General features: G+C 42.2%; 1 protein-coding gene across 1 annotated transcript in view; it reads left to right on the forward strand.

Moving 5' to 3' along the window:
- Positions 1-2,522: 2,522 nt before the first annotated feature.
- The window catches only part of LOC142075663 (collagen and calcium-binding EGF domain-containing protein 1-like), a 101,302-nt gene continuing 77,949 nt past the window's right edge, over positions 2,523-25,875 (forward strand). Inside the window, exons 1-2 of the mRNA XM_075137361.1 lie at positions 2,523-2,652; positions 2,772-2,852. Of these exons, the coding sequence (XP_074993462.1) occupies positions 2,552-2,652; positions 2,772-2,852 (182 nt within the window). The 5' untranslated portion in view covers positions 2,523-2,551. The remainder of the gene's footprint in view (positions 2,653-2,771; positions 2,853-25,875) is intronic.

Consider the following 25,875-nt stretch of genomic DNA (forward strand, 5'->3'; position numbering starts at 1 on the left):
AACATCATTATGAATGAACTGCAGGAAACAATGCATCTTCCTACATAAACAGTATAAATAAAACTTCTGATAATCACTTTACTACGTTGAATTCCTCATTCTTTTCTTTGAGAGCATTCCAAAATTTAGTGTGCGGCTTAATCAACTTCATACGTGCTCGAGTTGGGCAAGTCAAAACTAACATGACCCTGCACAAGGGAAAGCATCCCTCGCACGAGAAATCACATTCTGCTTATTTACTATATATGAAAACAGTCCCAGATCATTCCTTCCCTGAGGCAACAGGAACATTTCAGTGTTTCCTTAACCGCCACCACCCTTCAACACTTTCCAGGAAGCAAGCCTTGTTCTCAGGATGGCCTTGGCTGCATGATCATTAAAGATGAGACGAAGCTGATGAAGCAAAATGATGAAACTCTCAACTTCAATGTATTCAGTGGTAATAGGGTTACCAGCTGCAAAGTATGGATGTTGTTGCACGGTGCTGTTTAACGTCTCTTTTCTATCTACTATTGATCACACTTAAATTCTTTCGTGTATAAAATTTTGGGGCCTGCTATAATATTTTTAATTAAAAAGATAATACAATGTGTTGATACAGTGCTATGTGGGTGGCAGGCATTAAAGAAAAGGCAGAGAACTGAGTTAAGCAGTTCAGGTTGTGAATCAGATCTGCACTGAATGGCAAAAGTTCTGGAGAAAAATAACTTTTTGGAAGCATACTTATCCCAGGCCTATATCCTTTTAAAATCAGAGTCCTTCTGAAGTCATGACACTTGGGTCTGGGTTGGAAATCATCCAAAGGATTTCAGCTCTGTACTGAGGTATGATTCAATTTCTTTTTAAAAAATTAAGCTTTTTAGAGGGACTGTGACCACTTTTGGAATGTGGTAAATTACATCCTTTGTTCCCTATAGACAAACATCGTAGGGGTTACAGCAGTGCAAACCGCTCTTCATTTCAGACCTTGTCACTGGATACTTTCCATTTGGGGTGGGAGAACAAAGAACACGATATGGAGACAGGTGTCTCCTGAGCACTTGGGTCCAAGCACCCAGCTCCTGCTTTTGTTCCTGTTATCTCCCAATGAGGAGTGGCTGTGTGAGAGAGACGAGGGCTTAGCTCTGCAAGAAGCACCCACAGTTTTCACTGGCTTCGAGCAGCAAGTCCTGTCTTTGCTTACTCATTATTTGTATAAAGGAAAAGAAGTAATTACGAAGGAGTAAACATCTATAACATCCTCTCAACAGCAAAAGCAAAACAACAAAAAAAAAACCTGCCATGCAGAACTCCCTTGCTTAACTGAGCACAGGAATAGAGAGAATGTGCAGCGGCACCTAAAGCAGAGAAATACCTTGAAGTTGTCGGTTCACAGCATGTAAGGCAGACTGCGGTGACAGCAGATGCTGCACAAGTCAGGGAAAACTTCTGACAAGCCCCAGAGTTTCCCAAGTAAGTGTCCATCTATCATTAGCCGCCTTCTGGGTACCAGACGACATACCAAAGGGATCAACAGCTTAATCGTAGCTGATTCATATATGAGGATCTGCATTATTTATGTATTTATTTTACTACTAGGGTCTTCCTGTTACAGACAGAGGAAACTGAGGCACGGAGCAGTGAAATGACTTGTTCAGATGTTGTCTGTGGCAGAGCAAAAAGTAGAAGCGGGGGTTGCTCGAGTCCTCTTACACACCTTTATTACTTATGTGCTGGTTTAATAGAGGAATTTCAGTCTGTTGCTCGCATATCTCTGATTTTTCTGGCTGTAAAATAAGGCTATTTATACTACAGGTGAAAGTGCTAGTGACGCTGATTTGCACACCCTCATTTCCCTGGAGCCTTTCATACCTGTAGGAAGTTATGTGATTATCAAAGCCAATGCATCAGCCAAACACTTTGCAAAGGCTTCGTCGTTTTTCAGGTTTGCTTCCCTGGTCCCAGGCAGTTTAACCATGAAAACAGAATATGGAACAGCGGGCCAGACCTGATGCACTACTTTATCAAAGTCTGTTGGCGTTAATCCCCTTTTTATGAATGGCGGGGAAGTGGCAGCCGTACACAAGAATAAACAACCGTCGCAGCAGAGATGCTTTGAACTGCTCAGTTCCTTTGGGAATGAGATTTAAGATAAAGCCAAATCTGGAAAGCATCATTGATGGTGCACCGAGAGCCGCTTATCACCCCCACGGTTTCGGACCTTTCCCGGGCCTTCTGCCCCGCTCACCCTGGGACGGGCACCCCTCCTTTCCCTGTGCTCCCTGCGGCGGGGGGCGCCGGGAGGGGACCAGGGGTGTCTTGATGTCGCCTCACCCCCACAGCACATCTGCCGCGACCCCGCCACATCTGGCCGCCGCCCCGCCGCGCCCCGCCCCGCCGCCGGGCCGCATCTGCCGGCACATCTGGGCGGGCGCGGCCCCTCCCCGCGGGCACATCTGGCGGCCGCGGGGGGCGGCCCTCCGCCGGGGCGGGAGGAGCGGCGGGTCGGCGCAGCCCCGCCGCCGGCCGGGGCGGGCAGAGCCGGCGCGGCGCGCAGGGGAGAGGCGGCCCGATGGGGCGGCCGGCCGGCAGCCTGGCCCCGCTCCGGCTGCTGCTGCTCCTGGCGCTGGGGCACGCCTGGACCTACCGGGAGGAGGCACAGGACGGCGACAGGTGGGTGTCCCCCGGCCGCGGACCCCCGTGCTCCTGTTTCTGTGCGTTTCCCCGCCATCCACCACCTTCTTTTTCTTTTTTTCTCCCTTTTTTTAATAATCCGACTCTCCGCCTTGCAGGGAGGTTTGCTCCGAGAACAAAATCGCCACCACCCGGTACCCCTGCCTGAAGCCCACGGGCGAGCTCACCACCTGCTTCAGGTGAGCGCCGCGGCCGCGGAGGGCGGGGGGGGGGAGCGCGGAGCCGCGGGACACACGCGTGGCCGCGGATCGGGGCTCGCTGCCCGCGGGGAAGGCGTTGCGCCGCGCTGGGGGGGACTGCGGGGGACACACGCGTGATGATGGCAGGCGCAGGGGGCCGCGGCAGTGGCATCTGTCTCCCCCCTGCTCCCACCCACCCCGGCATTTCTACTGCCCCACGCTCTGGGCAGCGGATAACTTGGTCACGTCCCTCTAGTGTGCAGCATCTCCCTTGGCAAGTCGCACTGTTGCCAAAGTGAAAGGTTTTAATAAGTCGTGGCAATTGTCACCTCAGAGGCATCGCTGGAGAGGGTGCGTGTGGTTTTGGTTGCCATATGCTGGCTGTCAGTCATTGATACAGTGAGAGAGGCTTCTTCTGACCTGGATGTCTCAGAGTGCATCGGAGCTACAGCTGCATCAGTTGCAGGGTAATCAGTGAGATCAACTGGATTCATGCCACCCGAAAGACGTTTACATTTAGGTAGATGAATCATACCCTCAGAATGAGTAACTTCTTCAGCAACTAGCTCTGGGGAGACTTCGGCAGAGGCCTCTCAAATTAAATAAGATGAATCCAACCCTGAGTTTTCATTTTTCAGCTGTGTATTTGAGAAACATCGTCTGTTTTTTAGAAGAATTTTAAAGCTGTTTTAATGATGATAAATGTCCAGAAGACTTGATAGTAGATGTGCTTTTGGAGAAATATACACAAAGTACGAGCACACACATATCACTTTAGTGATGTCCTCTGATTAGTCTCATCCCCACAGATGAGGTATTCCATCTACAAAAACTGCTTCTTGTGAGAGGTTACTTTGTGAAGATGACTGTGCTCTGCCTGTGTGTGTATGTGTGCACGTGCCAGGGAGCCACTTATATATACCGAAAACACGATAATGCACAGTGATGCCTGTGAAAAGTGTTACAGAGATCATCCATTTCTTCCCAGAGCGTTTTCTGTTTGGCATAAATACCAGAGAGCTGCAGGCGCGCAGTGCAGCAGTGTTGTGCCTCGCTCACATGCTCGGCGCTGGTTCATGCTCTCCGGCAGCCACAGCCACCTGCGAAGGTGTCACGCCGCTGCCCAGTTCTCAGCAGCGTTAGCATCCTTACAGCCCCTGGAAAGGGCTCTGTGGGGATTGGAGACCACCTTTCCCTGCTTCCCTTACCTTCTTTCTCCTCTCCCTGTGAAGGTGAGGCAGAGCCCGCTTGCAAGCAGCTCTGTAGCACGCAGCAGCACGCAGCACTTTTTGGAGAGAGGCAGTGTGTAGGTTTTGCAGGGAAGAAGAGTACTTGGTTGAACCTGCAACGTTTCTCTGGTTTGGGAGCAGAGCACTGGGGTGAACAAGATTGTGCTGAGCGGGGTTACTGCAGGAAAAAGCCAGAGCAAGAGCTGCATAAAGCAGCGCACACAGGGCCATCCTGCTAGTTACTGCATGTCCCAAAATCCATCTGAGCAAAGTGGGTCCTGCTTTGTGTGTAATGGATGAGGACTCCACAGGCTCCACTGGCTGCTGTGGGCCACCATGCAAAGAAAGCAGGACTCTGTCCGGCTGCCAAGTCCCACTTGTACTTTCTTTCATCCTTGCTGAGGTATTTCTGACCTTTGTGCCGGTTGTGCCGAGCCCTCCCTCCCTCCTGAACTCTCCCCCTGCACAATCCCAAGCAGTATTCACCATCCCAAACCAGCACAGACTGTGAATGAGCATTTCCAAATCGCTGCATTGTACTCTAGGTTGTCTTGGTTCATGTTTTCAAATCTTTTCTATATCTATGCCTGCTAGGGCTGCCTTGCTTTAAAAAAGAAAAAATCCATTTCCATGTAATAATGTGTTTTCAAGGTCTAACCTGTAGGGTCTGGTGAGGAGGGCTCCATCCCCCACCCTGTGAGCTCTCTTGCGCGATGTCTTATATGCACAAGAGCAGAGCAGCATCTCTGAAACGGTGGCGTGCAGCTCAGCAGAGCAGCTCTGCGCGGAGGACATACCTGTGCGGCTGGTCCTGCCCCTCGGGTGTGCCACGCTCTGACGCAGACCAGCAGCATCACCCACCCGTGATGGTGCACCTTAGGGGAAGAGCAGCATCCCTGCTGCTCCTGGTAGCAAGGTGTGCTTCTAGCAGGCACATGGCATTAACCTTGGCAGAACACGTTTTAATTTAAGATTCATTAATATTTTGAGGTTGAGGCTGTTAACAAGATGACAGGAAACTTGCAAGTGTTGACTAATCCTGTGGTGCCTCAAGGTGGGTTTTGTTTCGTAGGACATTCAGGTACTTTAGGATTCAGTTTTCACATCTGGCACGACAGCAAACATTTAAAAAACTTCAGCTGGACAAAAACTCAGTTGTGGCTTTAGGGAACTTTCACTCCGGGTTTCTGGGAAACTTGATTTTGGTGTTCTAATATTTATTCTTACAAAATTTCATTTTTTATCTTCCTAGACAGTTTTTTCACAGTATTTCATAATGACAATAGTTATGAATAATATAGTAATTTATATACAATGTTAGAGGTAGTTTAAAAGGATAGTTAATGTCAGCTGCTATTTCCTATTTGCATACACACCTAATTTCTAAGTTAAAGTACCTTTTGTGCAGAAATTAAACCAACTGACACAAAATTTATCTCATGTCGTAACATGTCAGGCATAAGGCAACATTCACCACTACTAATGATCTGCTGTGCAATTAGTTAAATAAAAAAAGAAATACATTTGAAGTCAGATGTCAAAATTCCTGAGCAAAATTAGTTTTCCAAAGCATAAATTCTTGACTGAAAGCAATTTCATCCTTTTATTCCTCCTGCTGGAATTTTTCATGAAAATCAGCATGTTTGCAGAGCACTTCAACAAAAATAGCATCTTTTCATCACAAAAAATATTTCTTGAAAATTTTTTTTTAACCAGATTTACTCATGAATAAAGATGAGCCAAATGGAGGGCCAAGCCAAAAGCGGGGCCAAGCACTGCGAATATATTGGCATTTTTCCCTGTGGTCATAGCAACCTTGTACATAATTAGATGTATTTTTCCTTTCTGAATGTGTGCAGTCTGGCCCTTGGCTTAGTTTTATTTGTATTTTTTTAGATGTTCTTTGTATTTATTTTCATAAGAGTACAGAGGAACAGATGCAAAAAGCAGTGGGAGCTTGTACCATATCTTTTCAGTGCAAATCTCATTTAAACTCTTGTATGTAACTGCACAAAGTACCCGGTACTAATGGCCCCATCATGCAGCTACAGAGAATAAGTTCTGCAGATTTGTTGATAATGTATTCCAGTAAGACTTTGAATTCCTACTGTATGCAAAATTCATCAAATTTGATGAAATTTGGGCAGCATGAGAATATGAGGCCCCAAACACGTTACTGTCTTCTCCAGCTATTTGAATGTAATGTTAACCTGTTTCACTCTCAAATACATTTTTAAACAATTTGTTGGCATGTTAAATTACATGAACGTTGCTGCAGTTTTCTTCAGTGCTTCCGTGTGTTATCACTTGTATGTGACAATTTACTTTGTACATCTTAGGAGCAGTCTTGTTCATTCATTCTCATTTTAAACAGTGCTATTGTACTTCGTTTCTGTGGTCCAGAAGGAAAAGCAGCATCTGGAATAGGCATCCCCTTGCTTTATCCTGACCGTGTAGCTGTGTTCCCATGAGGGGACGGTAGTGGTTACGTCACTTCCAAGTTCAGGAGGCTCGACATCTAATCTAATCTTAGATTACCGTCTAATCTGGTACAATTTATTAATTGGAGTTGCTCCCTTTTTAAAAACCAGCAAAACTTGATCACCTAATTAACTGTTGTATATTAGGAGAGCTAAATACCATATTCAGTTAAAATTCAGAAAGTGTAGTGAAAATGATTCAGAAAGACAATATACAGACTTAACAGAAACATTTGCTAGTGGGAAGCTGTTTGCCCAGCACCAGTTGTAGGAAGATTCAAGCATGAAACAGATGGGAAAATGAGAATATTTGTATCCCCTGACTGTGCGAATCTCTTTATCTACTAGACACTTAAATATTGTTGTAAATTGACTTGAAAGAAATAGTTTTCTCCTTTTCAGAATTTTTTGATAAAAATAAAGGGCTAAATTAAGGAAACCAGCATGTGTGAATCAGGCAGATGAAAATTTGAACCTGGATCTGCGTAGCCTGGAAGAACAGTTTAGCCATTGCTTTCATGGGCAAAGGAAAGGTTTTTTTTTTCTTTTATTCAGCTAAAACTGTTAGTCTCATTCCCTCTCAACTTGCACATAAAATTGACTAAATTACTTGATGAAACTGATTTCTTTAAATAAATAGACTATTGACCTGGTGAGAGAAATTATCCATCTTCCTCTGACATCACAGTGAGCACTCTCTATTTCCTGCATTTTTTGCTGAAAATGAAGTTGTAAGTTCCTCAAGGAACATATCCTAATTCTGTGTGTGTAGTGATGGAGGCTGCTCCTGCTCCTTCCTTCTGGAGGACCAGCAGGGAGTAGGAGGTTTAGAGTAAGAATGCTTGGCAGAATAGTCCCAGCTAATGATGGTAAAATCTTTGTAAAGATGGGGCAAATCTTTACATGTTATATCTGCAAATAAGCCCCGTATTATGGGGCTTAAATCTTGGCTTAGAACTTAATCAGTAGCTTTTTTGGTAGCATTTTGCAAGCAAAAGGTCTTCTAAATAGGATGAACACGTTTCAATGTAGGTTGTCAGCTTCTTCATCTGATAATTAGCAGCTACAAGTATTTTACAGAGGCCCTCCCTACGTTTCAGGTTTTAAATTTTGCTGTGAAACATTGCTCTATGCTTCGTAACAAAAAGACAATTCAAATGTATTGCAGAAGAGAATGTGTGTAGACTTACATCCTACTTAATTCTGATGCTAACCAGAGATTGCATGCCTTAAAAAGCATTTCTTTTTACTCTCTTGAATGCTGATATTGCTGGTGGAGCCTACTATTTTTATAGAGTGTATCATTTTGCACATTCTTAAAAGATAAAAGTAATTGCAAGTAAGTTGGATTGTAGCTGTTTCACAAAGAGCAGCACTTTCACTAATACGCCCTTGGGGACCATATGCAATTCCTCGTTCCCAGATACTCGATGAGCATGTTGCAGAGCTTTCCAACAGGAAAAAAATTGCTGTCTACAATTTTGAAGCTTTCAGCTGGAGTAAGCAAGGATGACATTTTGTCATCTTATCTTCTGACTTTTCTTTTTAGAGATTTCTTTTTTATTGCTGCTGTTGTGTTTCCTCTCTGAAGTTTTGCTGACCATTTCAGTTTTAATAGAATTGAAAGAGCCCCAATTGATATATTACAACAAGAAAAACAAGAAATGTATCTGATTAGAGCAAAGTACTGCTTAATCTCTAGTTATCTTGCAGGGAAATGCACTCCATGGTGGAGTTTTGCTGAAAATTTAAGAGAGGATATGATTTCGAATTTTGTTTTGGTTTTAGAAAACTAAACATATACAACAGCTGTAATTCCATGTCTGCCAAAAGAGTTTCTTTATGTTTCAATAAACTAACAGTTCTTCTTTTGCACGTAGTTCAGTGCTGCACAAGCTGCTAACTCTGTGCATCACTCAGGGTAGCATCAGCATCTGAAACATGCCCATGTAGACTGTGGGCGCTACTGAAAAGAGCTGCAGCAATGCTGCTTGGTGATCGGATTGAAAATGAGGAGTGTCAGAACTTACTAATTTATTCATCCTATGAAGAAGCCTGTCAATATGTATACAGTATTGGGCCTTTTGAACTCCGTATCAAACCATCATCATGAAAATGGTGTGTTCAGCAGCTCTGCCATGTGGCACATTGGTGGAAGGAGTGCTGCTCTCCAAGTCTCGCTGGTACTAATTCTACTAATTTGTTCACTAGCATGGTGTTTATGAAGAGATGCAACAAACATAAGTGTTCCCCTAGTTAAAAAGTTTTTGTTGTCTGTTGTATACATACATTTAAAAAAATCTTCCTGGAAATTGTCATCACAGGTAGACTTTCGTACATATGAATAAATAAAATTTTGCTTCAGTACAGTACTTTTTTACAAAACAGTGTATGCTACAATGATGCTAAGACGTTTTTCCAGCTTTCCTAGAATTTTTTTCTCACTACTGCTTTGAAAGTAGCACTTTTAAGCATCATGGTTCTGATTGCAGTCAGTCCTTAATTTGATTTTGTTTCCTTTGCCATGATTGCCAAGGGAACAGATTGCTCAGTTACTGAGACACATCATGAATATCTGCCAGATAAGAGTAACATCAATGCCACACACGTGTCTGTAGGTTTCCATACCGCATTTGGGCAGCCATGACTTTCTGGGTCACTTTGCTGTCTCAGGTGCTAAGGCTAAGGATCCTAATTCTTATCCTGAATTTCAGGATCCTGAATTTCAGTGAGGTTAGGGACACTTCAGATCTCAGCAGATGTGGGTGCTACTGGCTGGTGCAAAGTTTTCTGCAGCAAAATGTGGTGCTGCTGCAGGTTTAATGTGCAGTGTCTCCTCTGTACAGCCAGTTCACTCCAAAATGAACCAATATAATTAACGATCTTTCAGAACATTGCATAACTACTGTGAGTGGTGCACTGAGGTAGGATGTGCTACAATTAAAGGATGAGGTCTGGCAAATGGTTGTTCGTGTAGTCCAGAAGTTTTTGATGTTCACATCAAAGCAGTTTGGAGAATTTTAAAACTGGCAAGCCAAGAGCTTTATGATAAGTGCCCTCCTTGGTGGTTTGATCGATAATGAAATCCAGGTGCATTGCATTATGGTTTTAATCTACAGAATATAAGGTTAAATATGAACTGACTTTCCCGGGTATGTCGTCTAGCTCAGAGACTCCAGACAAACAAAATAGTAGCCCCAGGGCCTCCCGTGGCTGATACGAAATATGTAATAAAAATAGGCCGCCAAAGGGAATGTGACTTTTGTAATTATCCTAAGTATTGTATATGCTCCCTAAGGTCAGGCTGCTTTGTCCTTAAAAAAGTGATTGCAATCTCTCTTGCTAACAGCAGGACGTTATTAATACTTGTATTACTGCTCCCATTGTGATAGAGACCCGTTGAGCTGGGTTGTTTTTTACTGATTGCAGTCAGAATAGGCAAGACAGAAAAGGCAGGAATGGAAAGATAAAGATATGGAGCAGCAAGGAAGAGAAAGGAAAAAAAAACAGGGACATGGAACAGGCAGAAAAAAAGTGAATATAGACATAAAAACAATCATAGAATCATAGAATCATTAAGGTTGGAAAAGACCTCTAAGATCATCGTGTCCAACCATCAACCCAACACCACCATGCCCACTACACCATGTCCCTAAGGGCCTCATCTACACGTCTTTTAAATACCTCCAGGGATGCTGACTCCACCACTTCCCTGGGCAGCCTGTTCCAAGGCCTGACCACTCCTTCAGTAAAGAAATTTCTCCTAATGTCCAATCTAAACCTCCCCTGGCGCAACTTGAGGCCATTTCCTCTCGTCCTATCGCTGTTACTTGGGAGAAGAGACCGACCCCCACCTCGCTACAGCCTCCTTTCAGGGAGTTGTAGAGCGCGATGAGGTCTCCCCTCAGCCTCCTCTTCTCCAGGCTAAACAACCCCAGTTCCCTCAGCCGCTCCTCATAAGACTTGTGCTCCAGGCCCTTCACCAGCTTCGTTGCCCTTCTCTGGACGCTCCAGCACCTCCATGTCCTTCTTGTAGTGAGGGGCCCAAAACTGAACACAGGATTCGAGGTGCGGCCTCACCAGTGCCGAGTACAGGGGCACGATCACCTCCCTGCTCCTGCTGGCCACGCTATTTCTGATACAGGCCAGGATGCCGTTGGCCTTCTTGGCCACCTGGGCACACTGCCGGCTCATGTTCAGCCGGCTGTCAACCAGCACCCCCAGGTCCTTTTCCTCTGGGCAAAAGAAAAATTCCATCTTGCTGGTGGTTTGTGTGACAGGTACGAGTGTGATAGAAAGGAAGTAATCATTCCCCAAAGAAGTATAATTTAAATGCTTCCAGGCTTCTATTTAAGTAGAACCCAGGAAAACAAAACATCAGCCAAAACAAAAAACACACACGCACGCACCCCAGGGAGGATGCCTGTTTTCCCAACTAGACTTGGAGCTAAGGCACAGGAGCTGATGTATCTTCCCTTGAAAGCCTCTCCTCTTCCTTCCTTCCTTCCTCAGTTTGGAAAATCTCTCTCCCCCGCTGTACAGTGCAGGTCTGCGTGGGGGCAGGAGGAACACCTCATAGGCAGATATTTAAATTGCCCGTTCAGTCTTTGCTCAGTTCAGATTGCCTTCACTCATTGTCATAGCACAGAATTGCTGGGAAGTTGTTGAACATGAAAGATTTAAACTACACTTGGAAAAATAGATCAGACTTGCTAGGCATCCCAGATAAGATGGGATTGCCCATATTCTGCTGTGAAAGCCATTGCACAGTATGAAGAGCATGTGGGCGACAGGTTTTCTGAGACTTCTGCTGTGCTTGCCCTTTTTTCTGTCATTGCAAGTTTGGGAGAGCACTCCCTGCGTGTGCGCAACAAGGTCACACAAAGCAGGTATGTGCAAGATACCTGGTGTGGCCTGTACCGCTGATTTACAGATGTGCAGAGACACTGTACCTGGGATACACCACATTTCAGATTGCGCTCGCTCTTGTGCCATGCTGGTCGTTTGGGGCACGTGTGATTTTGGGTTTCCTTGAGATTGTGCTGAATTCTCACAACCTTGAGTTTAACCTTTTGTTTTAGTCTCCACTGCAGCGCCCTGAGTCCTGAGACGACTTTTCTCTTGATGTGTGAGTCATTGCTGAGCGTTCAAGATCAGTGTCACTTCAGCTGGAGCTGTTGGGGATGGCACAGCTTTGTGCTAAGTCAGTGACAGGGAGAAGATCTGCTCTGGAGACCTTCGCTTGTGTTGCTTATGTCTCCTACGGGCCCATATGGGTCACTCCAGGGTTCCTCTCTTTAAAAGTCATGGTTACTAAGGGGCCAAGACTTGTGCCTGCCATCCAAATAAGCAGAGCTGATTCTGATTTACAGTAAAAAAAACTTTTCCCAAATTCTGCTCAGAATTTTTTTTTCTCTGTTGTCCATTTTCTGTTTGCTCGGTTTCAGTTTTCAAACTAATGGTGGCTTCTTTTGTGAACTAACAGTAGCAAATGTCACTCTACTGCTCTACTTTGCTGTATCTTCTGTGTTGTTCCAATTGTAAGCAGAAACAATGGAGAGCAGAATCCATGCAGTGCTGACTCGATTTCTTCTTGGCCTAGGAAAAGAAAGCAATTTGTTTGCATCTCCTTGAGGGTAGCTCTGTTTAACAGTCGAAGAGAAAACCAATTTCAGTTGCAGACAGTAATCGCAGAGCTTAGTTGTGTTTGGAAAATCCTTCTCGCTTAAGGAGTGTTTTCCATCACGTTGTTTTGATTTCATTGTTGATCCTGGTTCAAAAAATGATGTACGAGACTGTAAAGCATTTAGTGTACATCGAGCTATTAAAAACATGTACTTCTGGGGTTTTTGTTAAACTTAATTTCTAACCATATCCATTTTAATTGATGATCTCTGCTGGAATTTAAGTAAGGTGAAATACACAGTGATTATATTCACTGTATTAATATTAGCAGCCATTCAGTAGTAAATGCACATCAAACAGAATTTTCCTCCTTCCTTTTCAAATGGCCTGGGAGCTAAAGCGGTGTGTACACAATGTTTTAAGTGGGAAAGAGAGGCAAAATCAAAGCTATAATCTGAGTTTTTAAACGGATTGTTCTTGGAGAATGAATAGGCTTATTATAAGCCAAAGACAAATTACATGAGAGAGAGAGTTTGGAGAAATACAGAACAATATTCATCTGGGCTAGCAAGTATATGACAAACAATAATCTTTCTATGGAGAAGTTAGTGGTGCATGTGATGTAAACCAGCAGTGTTCATGTTGGCTTCATAGTCTCTTTACCCTTCCTTGAGGGGGATGGTTGACCACCTAATTCTCTGTAACAAGACGCCTAAGTCCAAGAAGTTAGTTGGTACAGTCTGCAAAATGAATGAAGAAATTCATGAAATATTATCGTAATATTTTATGAGTAATGGGTAAAGGCTGACAATTTAGAAATTTGTGACAATACGCCAAAAAAAGTATGCTCAGAATTTTTATAAGAGAGAGCAAATAACTTTATTGGATGCATTATTCATTGTTAATAACTTCCTGCCCAGAGCTCCAGTGTCTCAGTGGAATGTTAATATCTCTATGATCACATTCAACACATTTAATATATGTTGTAAATCTGACATCTTGCCTATTCAACAAGACGTTATTATCATACTCAGTTTTCATTATAGAGTTTATTATCATAACTGTACCGAAAAAAGTGTTGTTGTTTCCTAAACATTGCTCTCTGGAATTCTGACAAAACCCCTTAGTTTAGAGATTATTGCCTTTGAGAGTCGAAATGAGTTATAATTCAAACAAAGATAGCCAAAGGGAAAATTATTTAATCCTTATAATGGCATCTCTGGGAAGAGAAAAAATGGGTGAAAATGGGGTTGAAGGTCTTTGGTAGATCTTACTGGTTGAGAAGCGGAAAGTGAGAGAGAGACTTGAGGGACAAGGGGTCTCTTGAGCTACTGCTTGGTAAATGCTTGATCCTGCTGGGGGTACGTGCTTTTAGCTGCAGCTTCCTAAGGCAAGAGCAAGGAGCAGTGGCAGGCATGCTGGCAGTCTGGGCTGATCGCTGCCTGCTGCTTGGAAATCAGTAGTGTGATGAACCCAACTGTGGTTGGGCGGTTGGTCTGCACGATGGCCCAGACAGTCTACGGGCAAGCATTGCCTCAGAGTGTGACTCTTGTGGTGCCTCGGCTGTTGGCTTCTTGATATACTACATAATATTCTGCTTATATGGAAAACAGTATATTTGCTTAGGCAGATGTAGAAAGGCTGTTTTGATGTATATTTGGATTTTAAAAGCTCATTAGGTTTTTTTTGTTTGTTTTATTTTTCCTGAAGAAAGTGTATGTCTACTCCACTGGACTTCCTACTGCCTGGAGGCTACAAATGTATATCCAGAGATCAGGTGGTGAAACTGCTTTAAATTTCAAAATTGAGAGATGAGGAGCCTATACGGAATGGGTCGTTGTTTTCTTTTTTGGAATTTTCAGGGAAAAATTCTCATTTCAAGCTTTTCTGATTTTAAAATGAAGAAACACAAAATGGAATGAGATTAAAAATGGAGAACGTGGGATACATTTTTATTCTACCTTGTCCTGCTTGCCTTCTAGCTTATATAATAGCAAAATGGGAGATATTAAAAATGTTACTTCTGAGCGTGTTTCCCCGCCACTCTCACCCTTCAGTTCCCCACATTTCTTTCTTCCGGACAAAAACCCGTAAATTAGGGATGAGGGAGGGAAACAGGGGACAACCTGACACTTCTCAGTTTTCAGATTTTTCTGTTAAGGGTCTGCTTTAGGAGTCCAGGCTCAGTCTGCTCTCTCTGTATACGGTCAACGGGGAGAAAGAGAAGGAATTATCTTTCAGGCCAAGTTAGCATGTCCTATTTCCTCTTAGTTTTAAAACTTCTTAAAGAGAAATGAAAATTTTACTGTGATATAACCTCAGTGAAGGGCTTTACCCACAGAAGTTTTATAAAGACCATCCTGCATTCGTGGCATCTCCTCTGGGTTCGAAGTAGATTCAGAGTGCATTCAAACCTTATCTTGTATCTGATCTTAAATTAGGTCCTTTTCCTGAAGAAATTTCTCTGTGTGGTGCAGGAGCTCAAGAAAATTACTTGGCATGCATGAATGTGTTTGCAGGACTGGTCCCTTCTTGATTATTCTTAGAAGCTCACCTGTGTTAAAGGATGACTCTTTTGGTCCCCTGCATGGGCACTAAAGATGCTGTATGAGAAGATTTGCGAAGGGTTGCATTTCCATAGCTCTACTGACTTCCCTGGACCTAAGATAAAGTGTGTCAGTTTGGGAATTCTTCATAATTCTTCTTAGCATTCCATGAAAAAAAGAACGCAAAAAGTTGTTAAAGCAGATTGAATGCATTTTACCAACGAAGCGAGTTCTCTGCTTGACTTTCCAAGCTGAGTTTATTGGCCAGAGTCTTGTTTGTACTGTTTGTTGTCCTTGCACTGACCTGTGTTTGAGTTGCGGTTTTATTGAGCGTGACTGGAAGGGTCCTTGACGGTGCCCCTCCAGATTTACATCAGTGGGAGCACTGTGATCCTGGGAGGCAATGTTGTTTAACCTTAGGATGGACTTGCCAGGAATTGAGTTGTAGTTCTAGCTCCTGGGCTAAATTTCTGTGCTCCTCAAGGAGCTGTATCATGCCAAATTCTGCTTTCAGTTACCCACTGAAGTTTACTACGGGATGTCAATATTAGCTACTTCTCCAGCTATAAAATGGAGGAAAAAGCCTAATTTATGCCTCACAGAAAAAAGAACTTGATAGCTTACACTGAAGATGTAGTGTTCCTGTTACAACAAAGAAGGTCGCCGTAAATCGAATCTTCAAATAATTTGCTGGACTTTCTTTACGTATGGTGATTTGCTGTCATTCCAGTTCAACAGAATGCTACTGTTTGAGATAAGAAGAAAAAATGCTCTTTTTTTAAGTATATTTTTTATATCCACTGGGAGACAGATTAGATTTTTGTGATGTTTTCTTATGTTGCAAAAATATCCAGAGTATTTCCACAGTGGGAGTAAGCTAATGGTACATCACTGGAACATCTCCAGTGAAAATAGCTGTCGCGGAGCAAAAAGAGCAACAGAAAACAAGTAGTCAGGAGCAAGAATGGCTAACATGCACACATATATTTATTTACACATCCTTGTTTGCAATATGGACTGCTGGATATTTTTAAGTACCAGGAAAAAGAGACTTCAAACATTTTCATTGACCTTACAGCCATTACAGTTATAAGTTGTTCCAGTGAAAAGAAAATTGTTCCAAGAAATTTTCCTTAAGGACTTGATAAAGATTTAATGCAGGACAAATATATCTATAGGATGGAAATAGAGAGGAAACTTTCCTGTGTTCAGATTCCTCTTAATTGTGTATTAGGGCTGAACACCCTGGCTGTATTCCATATTGTCCAATTTGTTGCTTTGCTCTGTAGGACTTCTCTTTTGGAAGAAAAAACCAAACAAATATAGCAATCCTTTTATTAAATGCCATCTTGACCTTGCTTCTTGGAAATATAATGGCCCACAGGATGAAAAATTACAACAAGTGTTTATTACTGAAATCCAGTCTCAGTTGTGAGAAGATTAACTGTTGCAAAAGATTCAATATCCTGCCTGCTACAATGGGATGGATATGGAAAAAAGCTGCAAAGCAGCAGCAGAGAACTGGAAAAGTCTCTGTAATGTCTTGGTCTCGAGACATGCAGTTGGTATTTGTGGGAAATGCTTGAGAACATGAATTTCAGAAGTGGTCCTGATCAAATGCTACCATCCCTGATTGCCCTATTAGCTAAACGGGGCACCTGTGGGGAAGACCTGGACCATGAATCCTTACATTATCCCAAGCTGCCCAGTGATAATGGCAGAGAGAAGCAGAGGCTTCCAAAATTCGGGTTTGGAAGTCAAGTGACAAATGGGTGTTATGCAGCTCGATATCAATATCTGAATGAAAAGCTACTTTACTCCTTTTTTTTTGTAGGAAAACTGTAGTTCCTAAGCCCATTTATATAGCATGAAAGAAGTCTGTTTATGAGGAAGGCTTCTTTGAAGGAGTAGGTTCTTGATAAATACAGAAGTAGATGCTAGCTTTTGTTAGAAATAGTTTTTATTTTAAAAATGGCTAAACTGCAGACTTTAAATAATTTCAAGTTTTTCCTTGTTAGTGGAGGCAAAACGAAGTTGTTTGTCCTTGAAGATACTTTTACATGTTCTACCCATAGCAGGAAGACATTCCCCATTGAAGACTCCCTGAAACGTTTCATGCTATCTTTATGAAGTGTAGCTGTTCGTTTCTTGGAAAGAATAATTTTTTTTTGGCACCCCTTCTTACTGAAGCATGAGTTTTACAAGTAAATGCAAGATTTTTTTTATTATTTGGTAGCAGCTGTAAAAATAACAGGACACGTAGAACCGTGGCAGCTTATTTCCCTGCTTTACTCAGACTAAATGCACTATCTTTAAAAGACACTGAGAGGCACAGACACCTACTTTTTGTTTGCATTGTTTCTAGTAAGCCTTTATTACTTCTGTTTACAAAATCTTTTTTTTTTTTAATTTCCTTCTTAAAAAGTAAATTTTCCACAATGTACTTTTCTGTTAAATGCTCCAAGGTAGTTTGTAGGCTACAGTTGGATGGTCAGTCATTCCCTTCGTAAAATCAGTGTTTAGATGGAGGATCAGCCATAGAGCCGTTGATTTTTCCTTTTACAGCTTATAGCTGAAAATCATAACACAAGGAAATTATTTATAAACTTAGCATCTCAGCTGTTAAAGTTAGGAAGGTTCTGGCAATGTCTTAGCTGTCTGTAATGGCAGAGCATGAATTCTCTTGGAAGAAATTTAGGTTGAGATATGACAGCATATACACATAAAAATGCTACATAAATTACTGTCTCATCCAAGACAGCAAGAATACAGACAGAATCGTGTTTGTTTTCTAGTGCCTGTGAACAAAAAAGTCAGCTAGTATCAAAACCTGTTTTGCAGCACCAGTGCAAATTGGATGTAGCTCCGTTGGCTTTGATTGAGCTTCTCTAGATTTTTGCTGCTTTAAGTGATGGTGAAAATGAGATTTAGCCCCTGGAATTCAGCGTTTGTGAAATGTCTCCCAGTTCGCTTCAGGATGAAGTAATTTGATTGTATTGTACAAGGAATCATCTAACTCAGCAGTTGTTGTGTACGAGCAATTAAGTTCTGTTTTTTTAGCTCTTTTCTGTCTCACCATAGATTTTTAAAGTTATTTTTGATTGTGGGTAATACAGGATTTAAAAAACAAACAAACAAACAACAAAACCCAACAAAACCCAGCTTGTTTCTTGCATAATTTATTTGGATAGTCAGCAGTTCTGGGCTGCTTGTAAATAAATAAATAAAAGATGTGCAATTTTAAAAAATGTTGGAAATCTTCAGTGGACTGGTGTATCTTCACTAGAAACTGTGTTTATAGCCCTGACTTGTCAAGATCAGCATAAGTTTATTCTCAGCCCTGTGATGCCTTAAGGGACAGATTGTCAAACCGTTTGCATGCTTCACTCCATCGATTTTGGTAGGAGTCAGATGTCTAAGTATCATCTGAGGACCTGTGCTCAAGTAGAGGGTATGTGGAGTAGAAGGTTAGTAAGGATTGGTTAATTCCTGTATGTGGTAGCACTTTGTAACTTACTGATGTGAATAAAAAAAAACAGATTACAAATCTCATTTTAGAATATGATCTAGTCTGTGTTTAATATCTTTGACAAGTCGACTAGGATGATGCTCTGTGTTCCCTCACCCTCAGATCACTTTCCCAGTTCTTCTCTGAATTCTCCTGCGTTTATCAGCATCTCTGAACTGCAGAGAGCAGAAAAGACACTTAATTTTAAGGTTATGCACGCTGCTTCCAAATGCGAAGGCAGAACATACTCTCTCTTTTCCGTTGTTAATTATCCAAGAGTCTCAGCAGTAGTTTTGATTACAGGGCTGCATTTTTTCTTTCTTAGGTGTGTGACTTTAGCTCATGCAGTTCTGTACAGATAGCTGCAAAGTTGCCCCAAAGTTTTCTTTTTCATTTGCTTGCAAATATTTTAACTTTGTTAAACAGTGCTGCAAATAAGCATAGAGGTGTAAAACACTTCAGCCTTATCAGGAGTCTGGGGAGAATGTGTAAGTCTGCCAGAGCAGGAATTGGATATGCCCAGAAGGGAGAAGCCCCTGCCAGCACCAGAGCATGGCAGGATTACGCTGTCCTCCCCACTGACCCTTGTACCGTGCTGTGTGACATGGTACCGTGGGGTGAGTCTGAGAGGAAATTAAAGACATGGCTCTGATCACCAATGTAAAGATGCACAGATTTTGAACAGAAATTAACCCTGGATCACTTCCATGCTGGGGCGTGTGGAGTTGGAAATGCAGAGATGCAGGATGAGCATCCCTGAAACTCCCAATCTGCCAAAGCACGGCGGCGAAGAGGAAAAAGCCCATTAACTTGAATAAATAAGGGAAAAACAATGTCTTTGAAAACTCTGGGCTTTTTGCTAGAATTCAGAGAGAAACTGAGGCAGGCTATTCCTTGGGGCATCCAGAACCGTGAGGAGGTGCTCTGAAATGCCCCTTGTTCAGTCGTCTGAGAAGAGCCAAGGGGTGTGCATCTGGGGGGAGAAAACTCTGCATTTTCTGTCTGCTTCAGAAATGTCACTCCGGTCAGACTTTCTCCAGTGTTTTCCTAGAGGAATATATGCAATCGCTGGAATGTTTGTGCTTTTCTAACACTCTTGCTTGGTGGATCATCGCCTCTGGTACTTAGATGTTTCGGAATGAGAGAAAATAAATAGTGGTCACAACTTGGCAGGAATTGATCCCCAACAGGGATTTTCTAAGCCCTTCGCTGTTCCATGTATCATTTAAAGAGGCAGCTTGTTGTAGGTAAAATAAATTTATCTGGCCCAGTGGGATTATTGGGGGAATTGTCTCTGTCAGGAGATGATGCTAGATGTGAGAGCCTCATCAACTGGCAAAGGCACAGGAGAAAAGGTCTGGTTAGGGGACAACCAGGAGCTGGAAATGAGAAAGGCAAATGTGGTGCCACAGTGCATGCTGTGAAGTGTTTTCAGTAGTGCTGAGAAAATTTTAATACTACTGTGCAAACCATCGGCGAGACCTCAGCTGAAATAGCCTGTGCAATTCTGCTTGTTAACTTGCAAGGATGAGGAGTCACACCTGGGACGTGAAGAGGAGGGCTGTCAAGGCTTTCAGGGATGTGGACAGCCCATGTGATGGGAAGACAGAAATAGTTTAGTGATAGAAAGAAGCCACGTCCCTCTTGGAAAGGTACAAGTCAGTCCTAGTTTGAAAGTTGTATAGCTATTTGAGGGATTATGAGTCTGAAGTACGAAGCTTTAAGACATTGGTCTTGTTAGGTGTAGTGCCATACTCAGGTGAAAACACAGCTTTTGGATTTGGCACTGGTTTTTTACTAGGAAGTCTGGACATGGTGATGGGGCCTTGCCCTGCATCTGCATGCAAGCACCTAACTTGGAGAAGTTGTCTTCTGTCTGCTGCATAGCTGAGATACTTTCACTAGCTTGCAAAACTGGATGCAGAGTCATTTTCTTCCTTAGTTATGTCATGTAACCACCTGTCTAGTTGGGTAGGTTGAGCCAGCGCATTCCCAGCTCATGTGGGAAGCGCTAGTGCCACCCTCACATCTAGCAAACCAGCAATCCCCAGGCTGTGGTCATGCTTACTCCAGCCTGGAGGTGTTTGGGGTCAGCACAAGCCAGCTGTAAGGGACACCAGCTCTACCCCTCGCACTCGCACTAGTGCCTGTGGTTTTACCACTGACTTCATCTGCAGGCTGGAAATCCTCAGTCTCACAAATCATGGTCGGGTGCTCCTTCCTCTCCGTCGTTTTGGCTGCACTTTTAGCTTTGTTATTGAAAGTGGTGAACGTGGGAAATCTTATCTCTTGTCTGAATGACTTCCATAGCTGTGCTCAACATCCTGTGATGGTGCTCTCTCTTTATGAACGCTCTCTTGTCATTGTTAACATGGAACAAATATCCCTGGAAACAAACAAAACAAGGAAATATAGAAAGTATTTGCTATAAAACAGAATTGTGTTTAAATTGAAGGTCTTCCCAAGGAGCTTACTAATACACACTTAGAGCAGGGCATGCTTTCTCTAGCCCTGAATGTTGACTTTTCCTTCTGAATCCTAGCAGGACGATGTGGGGTTTTTTAAAATGAGTCTCTTTCATGGACTTAAAGCACGGTAAATCTTTTGTACAGAATGATTTAAAAGCTGAAATGGAGTTAGAGCCTTAACAACATAAATGTGCATGAATTCTGGGAAGATTAGATTTTTAATTAGTTAACAGTATTTTATTGTAGTCATTTTTGAGGGTGGAGAGAAACGCTTTTCAGAGTACCCAATCCACAGATCTGAGCATCAATCATATAGTAACTCCAGGGATACAGTTTTGAGGAATAGCCCGTGGTGGTGTTCAAAGAACAGAACTTTTGCTCTTGATGAAGTTGTTCCAAGTGGCAGTTTTGGGATTAGATGTCTTGACATGTGTAAAAAGAGAACTTTTTGTATGCGTGCTGCCTGCTCAAACCCAATCCAGAGGCTGCTGGTATAGAAGTTGGGATATCTTGGCTTTGCTTTCTTTCGTTAGGAGAGTGAAGAGGTGGCTTGTCTTGTTTAGGTGACTTTCACAGATCCTTGTTACCAAATAGTAACAGGGCAAAGACTTGACCTGGAGGTTGACTCTCCAGTGACCCTTAAAGTTGGAATAACTGAGAAAGCAGCAGTTACACCAATAAAAGCTTCAAATGAGCTGAGGGCTGAGAAAAGGGAGATTGTTGCTTATAAGAAGGACTGAACTGATGCCAGCAGAAAGCTGATACAGGAGCAACATGAGCGATATTATCTCCCCAACAGACATGACTGTGTTCCAGAGGCTGCAAGGTCAGACCCTGGGTTTGCTTAAGGGCACATGAAGACAAAATACATCTTTTCTATACTACTGTAAACAGGGATCTGAAACAGGATAATTAGCATTATTAGAATGAGGTCTCTGCTTTGTGGAACTTCTCCATGTATTTCTCAGCCAAGAAGAACAAAAGAGTCTTTGAAAAAATAATTTGCAGCAAGTTTGAAATGACTAAGTGGCCAGAAAGAGAGAGGCTATGGCTGTACTTTCCGCTGTGTGTAGAAATTGCTCAATCTAGATGATTTTTACCATGAGTAGGATCTTACTATGGAATGAGGATTTACAGGATGAAGTCAAGGCAAACATGTCCCAGCCGTCCACTTGACTTCCAACACAACATTTAGAGCTGTTTTCTCCTGACCTTCTGTATTTAAGGGTCATTACCACAAATACCAGAGGCTTTCGGGCAGATTCTGCCCTTTTCATTATTTTTTAAGTCCTTGCGACATGAGTGAAGGACAGCTCAATTGCGAGTCACAGCAGCAGACCATCTCCAAAGGCATTCTGATCACTTGACGGAAAGAAGCCCAACCTTGCCAAATATTTGAGAGTTACTGACACATTTAGTGCTAGATGACATGAACAGCTCTTCAGAAACAGCCACCGCAAGAGCTGGTGACTAACTGCGGGGAGGGCTCAGGGGTACTGGAAGATAATTTTAGAGCAATGCAGTCGCATGGCTGCTTGGTTTAGGCACGTGCCACGTAGTGACAGTTCTGTAACTTAATATATATAACAAACAGAATGGAAAAAATACAAGTAAACAATACCAACAGCTTTTTCCAGATCCTAATGAAATCGTTATGTGAAATGTAATACTCTGTGTCAATTTAACAACCTGACAAGTCTAATGTCAGGAGGTAAAATGAGCTAGATGAAACATTTTACAGAAAAGTAAACTAGGGGACTTTAGCTTGTGGGTTTTTTTTTTTGTTTGCATGTTTATTTTTCAAAAAATAAGGATGCGGACATGGTGAAGTTACTTGCTGTGCGTTCCCAACTGCAATGTCGAACTAAATCAAATCCCATGCCTAAACCCACTGAGCTTCAAGAGGGCTGCCCCAGAGCTTGTGGGGACACAAGCCAGCAGCTGCTGACATTCTCAGTCCCACCAAGGAGCCAGGCCACCTATTCAAATGGGATCAGGTGGCTGGAAACAGTTTCCACAGTTGTATCCTACTTCATCCTCCAATTTTACCTTTTTTTTTTTTTTGCATTCTGTTTTGCAGTACAAAGAGGAATAGGAACATGTATTTTTTTGTGTCACCTACCAAAGAAAACTAGAACTAAGCCAAATCTTTTTGCTGTAAATACTTGTTAGGGGCTAAGAGCAGTTGCTGTGTCTAGTTCAGGATTTGAAAATTCAGTTCCAGTCCTAAAACCAATAGCTGTATCTCATGCTGTTATTTTGGCAGGGTTGTCCAGAGGGGGTACAATTTAGCAAAAATGGGTGGAGACCTCAAGAAACATTAACTTTCTTGGAGAAGTCTGAAATGACCAAATGTTATGGGAGAGATTGGAAGAACACAAATTATCTCTAATCTCTTGAGAGGTATCAGAAGTAAGGTTTTCTCAGGCAACAGATGATCTCTCGTATCTATCAACTGAAATGAAAATCCGAATGTAAAATAGATTGGGAAGCACTTTGTAGAAACTGACAGTCCCTGATATCTGTAATTTATACCTGGGTTACAGGGAAATGTGAAGCAGTATTTTAAGCTGTGACAGCTGTAAGCTTGCTGTAATTTTTAAGACAAGGCAAAGTGAGGAAAGAGCCATAATTTTAGTGGGTTTTAGGATCTCTGTTCTGCTTGATTTGAATGTGATGTCAATGCACGCTGCAGAATGAAATCAGCATGGGAAACTCTCTTCTCTAAATAGAAACTAGGGACATTTTCTTAAATCCCCAAGCAATGCAGGATTTGTGGGGAAGGAGGGAAGGAGATCACTGTATTGCTAACTGGTATAAACATTGCTTGTTCCTCCAATATAGATTAGTTTTTACCATCTCATGATCTAGTGCATGTAAAAGATTTTTAGACACTCATATGGCATTTGTTCATTTGTTGGGTTGGGGTTATTTTTTGCCCAAACTAGGCTGGTATTTTTAATTTCTCTGTTACATAGCACTGGTGAAATAAAGGAAGCACCACAGGGACCCTGAGGACACAACTGGTGTTCTGTATTCAGGGGAAGTCGGAGGAGATGTAAATCCTGTAAGAAGGACACTGTGAACACAGTGACTTGTAGTCTGAGGAAAGCTGTCCCGAGCCTCCCTAAATACAACCTCTGGTCTGGATGTGCAGAGCCCCCCTTCCTCCCTACACCCTTCTGCACGGTCCCAAGGGAAGGTGCCGTGGGCTGGCGGCGAGGGCGCACGCTGGGGCTGGATGCATCTCATTGAGGACGCTTCTTTATTTCTCAAGCAACAAGTCTAAACCGTATCTGTGCCTGATAATAGGAGCCAGCTCCCGCTAATATCAGTGTCTCCCATCAGCTGGCATTAAAACTGACTGGGTGGGGAAGATATGGGTAGGAGGTTACGTTAAATGCCCACAAAGCCTTAACAATGATCTGTTTTGAGGAACAAAGTGATATTTACTGTGGGATAAAAACCTAAATTGCTTGCGTTTTCACTGACATTTTGCCAGTGATGTTTTAAAGCTCAGACCACACAAGGAAAATAAGTGTTCCAGGATATATTGCCTCCTTAAAGAGAGACTCTGAGACTATGACCTAATGTTTATAATTGTAAGAGTTATTGAGAGTCAATTGAAAATGCAAAATTCCCAAGTGATTGCATTTATCACTTGTGTGATTAGCATGCTTGCGGAGCATAAACAGCTGAACAAATCCAAATGGTTCATGCAGTTCATCAAGAGAAAGAAAATTAAAATACGTCAGATACTGTTGAAAATGTAGGTAAGGCATGATTTTAAACTCTGCTTAGAGAGGATGATCAAAGGGTTTTTTAATGGGCTTTTCATCATTGCTGGTCCCCATAAATGTCTGGGCAAGTAGAGCTTACTTGAAAACTGATAGGAATATTGATAGCATCACTGTACTCTGTGGGATTTTACACATTCAGATATGAAAGCTTGCTGCATGGATTACTCGAGAGAAGGTTTGGTTTCAGCAAAGTGCTCCTGAGGCAAGCTTTACTTTTAGCATAAATGTATTCAAACATGCCTCTCTCTCTCTCTCTCAATCTTTATAATGTATATAATAAACTTTACATAATACACATATAATCTTATATATTTATATCTTTTTATATCTTTTTTAAAAAATATATATGTAAATAAAATCTTTTTATCCTTTGCTAAGGCACCATTTTATAGCGTTGTATTTGTGTGAGTGTACCAAAGGTTTCTTTAGGTGAGATTACCGTTTGAAGTCTGCAGCATCTGGAAAATTATTTTTTAATTGAGATTTCAGTGTGTATAGTTGAAATTGTCATATCCTGGATGACAGAAGGCCAGATATTTAGTGCTGGTCTGTAAAACCTGGAAGACCTGTTTTGTTGTAGATGAAACACAATGATTTCTGCATACTGGTTGTATGTTATTTTTACATCTTTGTTGGCTCAAGAAAGAACACGAAATGATTTTTTTTTTTTGAGCTTCCTTTCAGAAAGATTTATTATTTTTAGGTTTTGGCTAAGGTTGAAGTTAAGGATTTTTCCCAGCTTACTCCATTTCAATATGCCTGCATCCTGGGGAAAGAATCTGGGAAAAGAGAGGAGAAACTAAAAGTGCAATTGCAACTGAAAATTGCAGATAAGTTTAATTGACTTTGTAACAAGTTTTGCTTTGTGCTGTTTTACCCCTTCTTGTTTATATATTATTTTTAAGACATGTCAATGTTAATTAAAAAGAAGTCTTTTTTCTGTTTTTTTTTAGTAATAAGGAAAATAGGAACATGTTTTTTTAAAGTGCTCATCTGAAAAAGGATACTTAGAAAGTTGGCTTATAGGTGGTAACTACTGCCAAAATTATTACCCATGCTGCTATAATATGGGAGTGTTTCACAAGCAATGCCTTACTTCTATATCTTCGTTCATTTGTGAATGTAAATTCTGCTGACCCAGAAACTGCAGAGATGTCTACAAGGCCTTCGCTGGAAACCCAAGCTGGAAGATGCTTGTCCAGGGGGCAGCTTTGAGACAGATTTATGCAGCTTTCTGTTTGCGTGCAGATGGAGTTTGCCGAGGGGTTGGGAACACTGTTTTTATTGGTTTTGTTCTGTTTTTTCCCTTTGGCTGACTTTGCCCGTCTTCGTTCACTCAGCCCCAGGAGTGTGCTGTGATTGGGACC

Source organism: Calonectris borealis, chromosome Z, assembly GCF_964195595.1.
Source record: "Calonectris borealis chromosome Z, bCalBor7.hap1.2, whole genome shotgun sequence".
Taxonomy (NCBI): Eukaryota; Metazoa; Chordata; class Aves; order Procellariiformes; family Procellariidae; genus Calonectris; species Calonectris borealis.